Here is a 12,109-nt window from a genome sequence, read left to right as displayed (position 1 = left end):
TAGGCGGCCCGACTGCGCCCCCCTGCCGGCTGCGCCCGGGGCAAATGCCCCGGCTGCCCCCCCCCAGATACGCCACTGGCTCCCGTGCAATTTTATCCTCCAGAGAGGGAAAGCCAGTGACTGAGGGCAGATATTAATAGCCTAGAGAGGGACCATGGTTATTGCCCCCCCTGGCTAAAAAAAATCTACCCCTAGCCACCCCAGAAAAGGCGCCTACCCATTATTAATCCAATAGTATGAAAGGGTTAAAAATACACATACACATTAAGAATAAAGTATTTTAATGAAATAATGAAACACACAGGTTTAACATCTTTATTGTACGCTCAATCCAAGCAAAGCCCTCGTTCTTCTGTAAAAAAATAAAAATAAAAAAGCAAAAAAAAAAGCAACAATGTCCATACCTGTCTGCTGTACAGTCAAGTCCCACGCAGTAAACCATATCTGGGGCATTTACATTCTACAAACGGGAGCGCTGCTAATGGGGCCGCTCCCAGCTGTAGACAACTGGGGAATGAATGCTGCCTTATATACAGGATCAGCCTATAGGGGAGGGAGTGCTGCCTTATATACAGGATCTGCCTGTAGAGGAGGGAGTGCTGCCTTATATACAGGATCTGCCTATAGGGGAGGGAGTGCTGCCTTATATACAGGATCTGGCTATAGGGGGGGAGTGCTGCCTTATATACAGGATCTGGCTATAGGGGAGGGAGTGCTGCCTTATATACAGGATCTGCCTATAGGGGAGGGAGTGCTGCCTTATATACAGTATTTGCCTATGGGGGAGTGCTGCCTAATATACAGGATTTGGCTATAGGGGGGAGTGCTGCCTTATATACAGGATCAGCCTATAGGGGAGGGAGTGTTGCCTTATATACAGGATCAGCCTATAGGGGAGGGAGTGCTGCCTTATATACAGGATCTGCCTATAGGGGAGGGAGTGCTGCCTTATATACAGGATCTGCCTGTAGGGGAGGGAGTGCTGCCTTATATACAGGATCTGCCTATGTGGGGAGTGCTGCCTTATATGCAGGATCTGCCTATAGGGGGAGTGCTGCCTTATTCTACAGGATCTGTCTATGGAGGGAGTGCTGCCTTATTCTACAGGATCTGCCTATGGGGGGGTGTTGCCTTATTCTACAGGATCTGCCTATGGGGGGAGTGCTGCCTTATATACAGGATCTGCCTATAGGGGGGAGTGCTGCCTTATTCTACAGGATCTGCCTATGGGGGAGTGCTGCCTTATATACAGGATCTGTCTATAGGGGGGAGTGCTGCCTTATTCTATAGGATCTGCCTATGGGGGGTGCTGCCTTATTCTACAGGATCTGCCTATGGGGGGGTGCTGCCTTATACTACAGGGTCTGCCTATGGGGGGTGCTTTAAATTACAGGGTCTGCCTATAGGGGTGCTGCCTTGTGCTATATTGAGGACTATCTGGCACATTATACTTTATGGCGGTTATCTATGGGGCCATCATACAGTGTGGGGATTACAGTGTTGGAGCTATCAAACAGTTTGAAGGCTACTAAGGGGTCAGTATACTGTGTGGGTGGTACTATACAGTTAGGGGGCATTATACTGTGTATAGGGGAGCTGTACGGGGGGGAGACTCGGGACATTATTAAATGTAAAGTGGGCACTTATTGTAATAAGGGAACTCAGGTTACTGTGACTATCAAAGGGGCACACAGAGGGCATTATTACTTTCTAGGGGGCAAAATGTGGGCTCTCTTTTCTAGGGCACTTGCACCCGGCATTACTATATTATAGAGGGTTGTTAACAGATGACAGACCTGAGTGGAGACTTGCTTTTTTTGTGGATCGAATTTAAGCTTTTAATGGGAACATTTTACATATCGTTTAGGAACACATTTATCCAGTGCTCTACGCTGAACACTTACTTTGGGGTTTCTGTATAAATCTCTGAGTGACGTGATTCAGATGAAACCCCCAAGGGATCCATTCACTATAATGAGGCAGCAGAGTTAGGCCAGTTTCACATGTCAGTGTCTCCGGTACGTGTAGCGACAGATTTCTCACGTACCGGAGACACTGACATACGTAGACCCATTCAAATGAATGGATCTATGCACCTGTCAGTGTGTTTTCACGGACCGTGTGTCTGTGTGCAAAACACGCTGACATGTCTGTTTTTGTGCAGCTACATGGACCCATACAAGTCAATGGGTCCGTGTAAGCACATACCGCACACGGATGGTGTCCGTGTGCGCTATTAAAGTCATAGGGTTAAAATTGAAACAAATTGTTTCAATACACGGACTCGGACAGCACACGGATGGTACACATGAATAGCACACGGATGGTACATATGGACACACGGATAGCACATGGATGGGACACAGGGATAGCACATGAATGGAACACATGGATAGCACATGGATGTGACAAACGGACACACGGTCACGGATATCTCTGGTACCGGAAATATCTGGACGTGTGAAACCGGCCTTACTCTGGACTCAGTCTGGCCTCTGCTCAGCGGTGTCCTTTTCAGAAGTGCACAAAACTGTGGCCAACAGCACATTTATGCAATCCTAAATAGAAAGACACCGCCGGATCACAGGTCCTATGGAATTCACAGTGCCTCCATCTGCCTCATTATAGGGAATCTTCTGCCTGAGGTTCTGTATGAATCGCGTAGTTCAGAGATTTAAACGGAAACCTCTATGTAAGCGATCAGCGCAGAGCACCGGATAAATGTGCGCCGAGCCTTACTGCGATCTTTAGGAGGCAGAATGAAAAACATCAACAGCAAGTGAAGAATTGGTTTCATTTATTTTACGCCGTTCCTCGTGTGGTATAAGTGACTAGGTGACTTTATTCTTCGGGTCGGTGCGATTACAGCCATACCAGATTTATACCAGGTTTTTATGTTTGGCAGCTGTCACACACTGAAAGATGCTTTTTATTTAGAAAACTAGTTTTTGCATCACCACATTTTGAGAGCTATAATTTTTCTATATTTTTTACGAGAGTCATGTGATGGCTTCTTTTTTTTGTGGGCTGAGTTGGAGTCTTTGGCCGGGGACACACACAACGTATAAAAAAACGGTCCGTTTTTGACGGAGGAGAATCGCAAAAATTTTTACAAAACAGTGATCCGAGTGCAGTGCGAGGATGCGATTCTCTCGCATCAAATGATCCGTGTGACATCCGTATGGCATCCGTACTGCGTGTTTTTATCGCAGGCTTGCAAAACCAACATACGCCAATACAAGGGATCCATGTGTCAAAAAACAAACAAACATATATACTGTCTATATATATATATATATATATATATATATATATATATGTCAGTAGACACATACAGTGGGGCAAAAAAGTATTTAGTCAGTCAGCAATAGTGCAAGTTCCACCACTTAAAAAGATGAGAGGCGTCTGTAATTTACATCATAGGTAGACCTCAACTATGGGAGACAAACTGAGAAAAAAAAATCCAGAAAATCACATTGTCTGTTTTTTTAACATTTTATTTGCATATTACGGTGGAAAATAAGTATTTCGTCAGAAACAAAATTTCATCTCAATACTTTGTAATATATCCTTTGTTGGCAATGACAGAGGTCAAACGTTTTCTGTAAGTCTTCACAAGGTTGCCACACACTGTTGTTGGTATGTTGGCCCATTCCTCCATGCAGATCTCCTCTAGAGCAGTGATGTTTTTGGCTTTTCGCTTGGCAACACGGACTTTCAACTCCCTCCAAAGGATTTCTATAGGGTTGAGATCTGGAGACTGGCTAGGCCACTCTAGGACCTTGAAATGCTTCTTATGAAGCCACTCCTTCGTTGCCCTGGCGGTGTGCTTTGGATCATTGTCATGTTGAAAGACCCAGCCACGTTTCATCTTCAATGCCCTTGCTGATGGAAGGAGGTTTGCACTCAAAAGCTCACGATACATGGCCCCATTCATTCTTTCATGTACCCGGATCAGTCGTCCTGGCCCCTTTGCAGAGAAACAGCCCCAAAGCATGATGTTTCCACCACCATGCTTTACAGTAGGTATGGTGTTTGATGGATGCAACTCAGTATTCTTTTTCCTCCAAACACGACAAGTTGTGTTTCTACCAAACAGTTCCAGTTTGGTTTCATCAGACCATAGGACATTCTCCCAAAACTCCTCTGGATCATCCAAATGCTCTCTAGCAAACTTCAGACGGCCCGGACATGTACTGGCTTAAGCAGTGGGACACGTCTGGCACTGCAGGATCTGAGTCCATGGTGGCGTAGTGTGTTACTTATGATAGGCCTTGTTACATTGGTCCCAGCTCTCTGCAGTTCATTCACTAGGTCCCCCCGCGTGGTTCTGGGATTTTTGCACACCGTTCTTGTGATCATTCTGACCCCACGGGGTGGGATTTTGCGTGGAGCCCCAGATCGAGGGAGATTATCAGTGGTCTTGTATGTCTTCCATTTTCTAATTATTGCTCCCACTGTTGATTTCTTCACTCCAAGCTGGTTGGCTATTGCAGATTCAGTCTTCCCAGCCTGGTGCAGGGCTACAATTTTGTTTCTGGTGTCCTTTGACAGCTCTTTGGTCTTCACCATAGTGGAGTTTGGAGTCAGACTGTTTGAGGGTGTGCACAGGTGTCTTTTTATACTGATAACAAGTTTAAACAGGTGCCATTACTACAGGTAATGAGTGGAGGACAGAGGAGACTCTTAAAGAAGAAGTTACAGGTCTGTGAGAGCCAGAAATCTTGATTGTTTCTTTCTGACCAAATACTTATTTTCCACCATAATATGCAAATAAAATGTTAAAAAAACAGACAATGTGATTTTCTGGATTTTTTTTTCTCAGTTTGTCTCCCATAGTTGAGGTCTACCTATGATGTAAATTACAGACGCCTCTCATCTTTTTAAGTGGTGGAACTTGCACTATTGCTGACTGACTAAATACTTTTTTGCCCCACTGTATATGTATATATATTAATATTTCATCCAGCGTGATATAGCAGAAAGCCGGTAATTCAATTGCCGGCTTCTGCTTTCTCCTTCCTAAAACCCGACATGATTTGAGACCTGGTTTACATACAGTAAACCATGTCTTCTCCCCATTTTTTTTGCATATTCCACACTACTAATGTCAGTAGTGTGTCTATGCAAAATTTGGCCGTTCTAGCTATTAAATTAAGGGGTTAAATGGCGGAAAAAATTGGCGTTGGCTCCCGCACAATTTTCTCCGCCAGAGTAGTAAAGCCAGTGACTGAGGGCAGATATTAATAGCCTGGAGAGGGTCCACGGTTATTGCCCCCCCCCCCCCTGGCTAAAAACATCTGCCCCCAGCCACCCCAGAAAAGGCACATCTGGAAGATGCGCCTATTCTGGCACTTGGCCACTCTCTTCCCATTCCCGTGTAGCGGTGGGATATGGGGTAATGAAGGGTTAATGCCACCTTGCTATTGTAAGGTGACATTAAGCCTAATTAATAATGGAGAGGCGTCAATTATGACACCTATCCATTATTAATCCAATTGAATGAAAGGGTTAAATAAAAGACAAACACATTATTATAAATTATTTTAATGAAATAAAAACAATGGTTGTTGGAGTATTTTATTCTACGCCCAATCCAGTCACTGAAGACCCTCGTTCTGTAAGTAAAAAAACATAATAAACCAACAATATCCTTACCCTCCGCAGATCTGTAAAGTCCAACGATGTAAATCCTTCTGAAGGGGTTAAAACATTTTGCAGCAAGGAGTTCCGCTAATGCAGGCTGGTCCTTGCTGCAAAACCCCGGGGAATGAGGCTAAATATAGATCAATGATCTATATTTAGCTTCATTTGCGGTGAGGCGCCCTCTGCTGGCTGTTCATAGATCGTGGGAACTTACCTAGAAAGCCTGGGAGCTTTCTAGGAAAGTTCCCACGATCTAGGAACAGCCAGCAGAGGGCGCCTCACCAAATGAAGCTAAATATAGAGCTTTGATCTATATTTAGCCTCATTCCCCGGGGTTTTGCAGCAAGGAGCAGCCTGCATTAACGGAACTCCTTGCTGCAAAATGTTTTAACCCCTTCAGAAGGATTTACATCGTTGGACTTTACAGATCTGCGGAGGGTAAGGGTATTGTTGGTTTATTATGTTTTTTTACTTACAGAACGAGGGTCTTCAGTGACTGGATTGGGCGTAGAATAAAATACTCCAACAACCATTGTTTTTATTTCATTAAAATAATTTATAATAATGTGTTTGTCTTTTATTTAACCCTTTCATTCAATTGGATTAATAATAGATAGGTGTCATAATTGACGCCTCTCCATTATTAATTAGGCTTAATGTCACCTTACAATAGCAAGGTGGCATTAACCCTTCATTACCCCATATCCCACCGCTACACGGGAATGGGAAGAGAGTGGCCAAGTGCCAGAATAGGCGCATCTTCCAGATGTGCCTTTTCTGGGGTGGCTGGGGGCAGATGTTTTTAGCCAGGGGGGTAGGGGGGGCAATAACCGTGGACCCTCTCCAGGCTATTAATATCTGCCCTCAGTCACTGGCTTTACTACTCTGGCGGAGAAAATTGTGCGGGAGCCCACGCCAATTTTTTCCGCCATTTAACCCCTTAATTTAATAGCTAGAACGGCCAAATTTTGCATAGACACACTACTGACATTAGTAGTGTGGAATATGCAAAAAAAATGGGGAGAAGACATGGTTTACTGTATGTAAACCAGGTCTCAAATCATGTCGGGTTTTAGGAAGGAGAAAGCAAAAGCCGGTAATTGAATTACCGGCTTTAAAGCTGTCTAGCGCTGGAAGAAATATTAATATATATATATATATATGTGTCTCACTGACATATATATATATATACCTATTCTATGTGTACACATTTATTCCATCTATTCTATTCTAAGCTGTCAGTGTGATTTTACTGTACACCGCACTGAATTGCCGGCTTTTCTCTCTAACAGCGCTGCGTATTCCTCGCAAGTCACACTGCTGGTCCGTGTGTGATCTGTATTTTTGGGGCTTCCATAGACTTTCATTGGCGATTCTCGGCCGCGAAACGCTGACAATCGCAGCATGCTGCGATTTCACTCGGATCCTGAATACGGCCGAGAAAATATCGGATGATGGGAGCTGCCCCATTGATTAACATTGGGACGAGTGCTATGTGATTTTTTATCGCATTGCACTCGTCCGTATTACGGTCTAGTGTGACCCCGGCCTTTCTTGGTACTGTTTTTAGACATGACATTTTTTGATTGCTTTCTGTTACGATTTTTGGGAGGCAGAATAAACAAACAGCAATTCAGGAATTGTTTTTCTTAGGCCGTTCACCGTGTGGTAAAATTGATAAGTCAGTGCTATTTTTCGTGTCAGTATATGCGTTTTTATGTTTTGGCGCTTTTACACAATAAAAACAATTTTTATAAAAAACGAATTGTTTTTGCATGGCTTTACTGAGACTTGCAGTCGGCACCCGCAGCCCTGCTGTGTTCCATTCCGGGGACTTCGGGGTCCACACCGGGGTCTCATGGACACCTGCGGCCCCCGCTCTGCTTATTACAGATGGCTGACAGGCCCTGTGCTGAAGCACTGACACATCTCCTACTTGCTCCCATTACACCGGCAGACACACAGAGCTGTGGACAGGACTCGGCGCCTGGCGATGCCGGATTCTGCTCTTCCCTGCTCACTAATCCCTGTGGTGACTTGATGCTGGCCCTTTAATACGCCAGAGCCTGCCCTGGGAACATGGCGGAGTCCGGCGGCGGGGAGTTTATCTCGCTGGGGCACAGCAGGTGAGCAACCTCCGGGAACACGGCAGTGACGCTCCGGTATCAGACCTTTCCCATGTAACGTCTCCTCTGTCGCTGTACCGGGAGATACGACCATACGCCGGGTGGCTGTTCCAAGAGAGTCCGGGGATGTTGGATGAGGCTAGGCCGCAGGAGCTGCAGGTTCCCATTGCAGACAGCACTAACTTTCCCCTCACTGCTAGCAGCGTGTTCCGTGAGGCGCCCTACTCCCTGCATGAGCTCCCAGGGCCAGCCTGCTAGCGAGCTGAGGACAGGAAAGGGTGCGGCCCAGCAATGGAAGCACTGCACCCCCAGCACGAGCTCCCCAGGGCCAGCCTGCTAGTGAGCTGAGGGAGGACTGCACCCCAGCAATGGAAGCACTGCACCCCAGCATGAGCTCCCCAGGGCCAGCCTGCTAGTGAGCTGAGGGAGGGCTGCACCCCAGCAATGGAAGCACTGCACCCCCAGCACGAGCTCCCCAGGGCCAGCCTGCTAGTGAGCTGAGGGAGGGTTGCACCCCAGCAATGGAAGCACTGCACCACCAGCATGAGCTCCCCAGGGCCAGCCTGCTAGTGAGCTGAGGGAGGACTGCACCCCAGCAATGGAAGCACTGCACCCCAGCATGAGCTCCCCAGGGCCAGCCTGCTAGTGAGCTGAGGGAGGGCTGCACCCCAGCAATGGAAGCACTGTACCCCCAACACGAGCTCCCCAGGGCCAGCCTGCTAGTGAGCTGAGGGAGGACTGCACCCCAGCAATGGAAGCACTGCACCCCAGCATGAGCTCCCCAGGGCCAGCCTGCTAGTGAGCTGAGGGAGGGCTGCACCCCAGCAATGGAAGCACTGCACCCCCAGCACGAGCTCCCCAGGGCCAGCCTGCTAGTGAGCTGAGGGAGGGCTGCACCCCAGCAATGGAAGCACTGCACCCCCAGCACGAGCTTCTTATGGCCAGCCTGCTAGTGAGCTGAGGGAGGGCTGCACCCCAGCAATGGAAGCACTGCACCCCCAGCATGAGCTCCCCAGGGCCAGCCTGCTAGTGAGCTGAGGGAGGGCTGCACCCCAGCAATGGAAGCACTGCACCCCCAGCACGAGCTTCTTATGGCCAGCCTGCTAGTGAGCTGAGGGAGGGCTGCACCCCAGCAATGGAAGCACTGCACCCCCAGCATGAGCTCCCAGGGCCAGCCTGCTAGTGAGCTGAGGGAGGGCTGCACCCCAGCAATGGAAACACTGCACCCCCAGCACGAGCTCCCCAGGGCCAGCCTGCTAGTGAGCTGAGGGAGGGCTGCACCCCAGCAATGGAAGCACTGCACCCCCAGCACGAGCTCCCCAGGGCCAGCCTGCTAGTGAGCTGAGGGAGGGCTGCACCCCAGCAATGGAAGCACTGCACCCCCAGCACGAGCTTCTTATGGCCAGCCTGCTAGTGAGCTGAGGGAGGGCTGCACCCCAGCAATGGAAGCACTGCACCCCCAGCATGAGCTCCCAGGGCCAGCCTGCTAGTGAGCTGAGGGAGGGCTGCACCCCAGCAATGGAAACACTGCACCCCCAGCACGAGCTCCCCAGGGCCAGCCTGCTAGTGAGCTGAGGGAGGGCTGCACCCCAGCAATGGAAGCACTGCACCCCCAGCACGAGCTCCCCAGGGCCAGCCTGCTAGTGAGCTGAGGGAGGGCTGCACCCCAGCAATGGAAGCACTGCACCCCCAGCACAAGCTTCTTATGGCCAGCCTGCTAGTGAGCTGAGGGAGGGCTGCACCCCAGCAATGGAAGCACTGCACCCCCAGCATGAGCTCCCAGGGCCAGCCTGCTAGTGAGCTGAGGGAGGGCTGCACCCCAGCAATGGAAACACTGCACCCCCAGCATGAGCTCCCAGGGCCAGCCTGCTAGTGAGCTGAGGGAGGGCTGCACCCCAGCAATGGAAACACTGCACCCCCAGCATGAGCTTCCAGGGCCACCCTGCTAGTGAGCTGAGGGAGGGCTGCACCCCAGCAATGGAAGCACTGCACCCCCAGCATGAGCTCCCAGGGCCAGCCTGCTAGTGAGCTGAGGGAGGGCTGCACCCCAGCAATGGAAGCACTGCACCCCCAGCACGAGCTTCTTATGGCCAGCCTGCTAGTGAGCTGAGGGAGGGCTGCACCCCAGCAATGGAAGCACTGCACCCCCAGCATGAGCTTCTTATGGCCAGCCTGCTAGTGAGCTGAGGGAGGGCTGCACCCCAGCAATGGAAACACTGCACCCCCAGCATGAGCTTCTTATGGCCAGCCTGCTAGTGAGCTGAGGGAGGGCTGCACCCCAGCAATGGAAGCACTGTACCCCCAGCATGAGCTTCTTATGGCCAGCCTGCTAGTGAGCTGAGGGAGGGCTGCACCCCAGCAATGGAAGCACTGTACCCCCAGCACGAGCTCCCAGGGCCAGCCTGCTAGTGAGCTGAGGGAGGGCTGCACCCCAGCAATGGAAACACTGCACCCCCAGCATGAGCTCCCAGGGCCAGCCTGCTAGTGAGCTGAGGGAGGGCTGCACCCCAGCAATGAAAAAAAAAACGGCACCCCCAGCACGAGCTTCTTATGGCCAGCCTGCTAGTGAGCTGAGGGAAGGACTGCACCCCAGCAATGGAAGCACTGCACCCCCAGCACGAGCTCCCCAGGGCCAGCCTGCTAGTGAGCTGAGGGAGGGCTGCACCCCAGCAATGGAAGCACTGCACCCCCAGCACGAGCTCCCAGGGCCAGCCTGCTAGTGAGCTGAGGGAGGGCTGCACCCCAGCAATGGAAGCACTGCACCCCCAGCACGAGCTCCCAGGGCCAGCCTGCTAGTGAGCTGAGGGAGGGCTGCACCCCAGCAATGGAAGCACTGCACCCCCAGCACGAGCTTCTTATGGCCAGCCTGCTAGTGAGCTGAGGGAGGGCTGCACCCCAGCAATGGAAGCACTGTACCACCAGCACGAGCTCCCCAGGGCCAGCCTGCTAGTGAGCTGAGGGAGGGCTGCACCCCAGCAATGGAAACACTGCACCCCCAGCACGAGCTTCTTATGGCCAGCCTGCTAGTGAGCTGAGGGAAGGACTGCACCCCAGCAATGGAAGCACTGCACCCCCAGCACGAGCTCCCCAGGGCCAGCCTGCTAGTGAGCTGAGGGAGGGCTGCACCCCAGCAATGGAAGCACTGCACCCCCAGCACGAGCTCCCAGGGCCAGCCTGCTAGTGAGCTGAGGGAGGGCTGCACCCCAGCAATGGAAGCACTGCACCCCCAGCACGAGCTCCCAGGGCCAGCCTGCTAGTGAGCTGAGGGAGGGCTGCACCCCAGCAATGGAAGCACTGCACCCCCAGCACGAGCTCCCCAGGGCCAGCCTGCTAGTGAGCTGAGGGAGGGGCTGCACCCCAGCAATGGAAGCACTGCACCCCCAGCATGAGCTCCCAGGGCCAGCCTGCTAGTGAGCTGAGGGAGGGCTGCACCCCAGCAATGGAAACACTGCACCCCCAGCACGAGCTTCTTATGGCCAGCCTGCTAGTGAGCTGAGGGAAGCACTGCACCCCCAGCATGAGCTCCCAGGGCCAGCCTGCTAGTGAGCTGAGGGAGGGCTGCACCCCAGCAATGGAAGCACTGCACCCCCAGCACGAGCTCCCCAGGGCCAGCCTGCTAGTGAGCTGAGGGAGGGCTGCACCCCAGCAATGGAAGCACTGCACCCCCAGCACGAGCTTCTTATGGCCAGCCTGCTAGTGAGCTGAGGGAAGGACTGCACCCCAGCAATGGAAGCACTGCACCCCCAGCATGAGCTCCCAGGGCCAGCCTGCTAGTGAGCTGAGGGAGGGCTGCACCCCAGCAATGGAAGCACTGCACCCCCAGCACGAGCTCCCCAGGGCCAGCCTGCTAGTGAGCTGAGGGAGGGGCTGCACCCCAGCAATGGAAGCACTGCACCCCCAGCATGAGCTCCCAGGGCCAGCCTGCTAGTGAGCTGAGGGAGGGCTGCACCCCAGCAATGGAAACACTGCACCCCCAGCACGAGCTTCTTATGGCCAGCCTGCTAGTGAGCTGAGGGAAGGACTGCACCCCAGCAATGGAAGCACTGCACCCCCAGCACGAGCTTCTTATGGCCAGCCTGCTAGTGAGCTGAGGGAAGGACTGCACCCCAGCAATGGAAGCACTGCACCCCCAGCACGAGCTTCTTATGGCCAGCCTGCTAGTGAGCTGAGGGAGGGCTGCACCCCAGCAATGGAAACACTGCACCCCCAGCACGAGCTTCTTATGGCCAGCCTGCTAGTGAGCTGAGGGAAGGACTGCACCCCAGCAATGGAAGCACTGCACCCCCAGCATGAGCTCCCAGGGCCAGCCTGCTAGTGAGCTGAGGGAGGGCTGCACC

The 12,109-nt window shown here is 51.7% G+C and overlaps 1 protein-coding gene across 2 annotated transcripts in view; it reads left to right on the top strand.

Annotated features, from left to right (window-relative positions):
• The first annotated feature begins 7,377 nt into the window (after positions 1 to 7,377).
• The window catches only part of KLHL26 (kelch like family member 26), a 141,908-nt gene continuing 137,176 nt past the window's right edge, over positions 7,378 to 12,109 (top strand). Inside the window, exon 1 of one of the 2 annotated variants that reach the window (XM_069738975.1) lies at positions 7,378 to 7,772. In XM_069738975.1, coding sequence (XP_069595076.1) covers positions 7,726 to 7,772 — 47 coding nt within the window. In that variant the 5' untranslated portion in view covers positions 7,378 to 7,725. The remainder of the gene's footprint in view (positions 7,773 to 12,109) is intronic. The other variant, XM_069738966.1, reaches the window with a different exon arrangement.

Source organism: Ranitomeya imitator, chromosome 1, assembly GCF_032444005.1.
Source record: "Ranitomeya imitator isolate aRanImi1 chromosome 1, aRanImi1.pri, whole genome shotgun sequence".
Taxonomy (NCBI): domain Eukaryota; kingdom Metazoa; phylum Chordata; class Amphibia; order Anura; family Dendrobatidae; genus Ranitomeya; species Ranitomeya imitator.
This window is presented reverse-complemented; position numbering and strand designations above follow the sequence as displayed.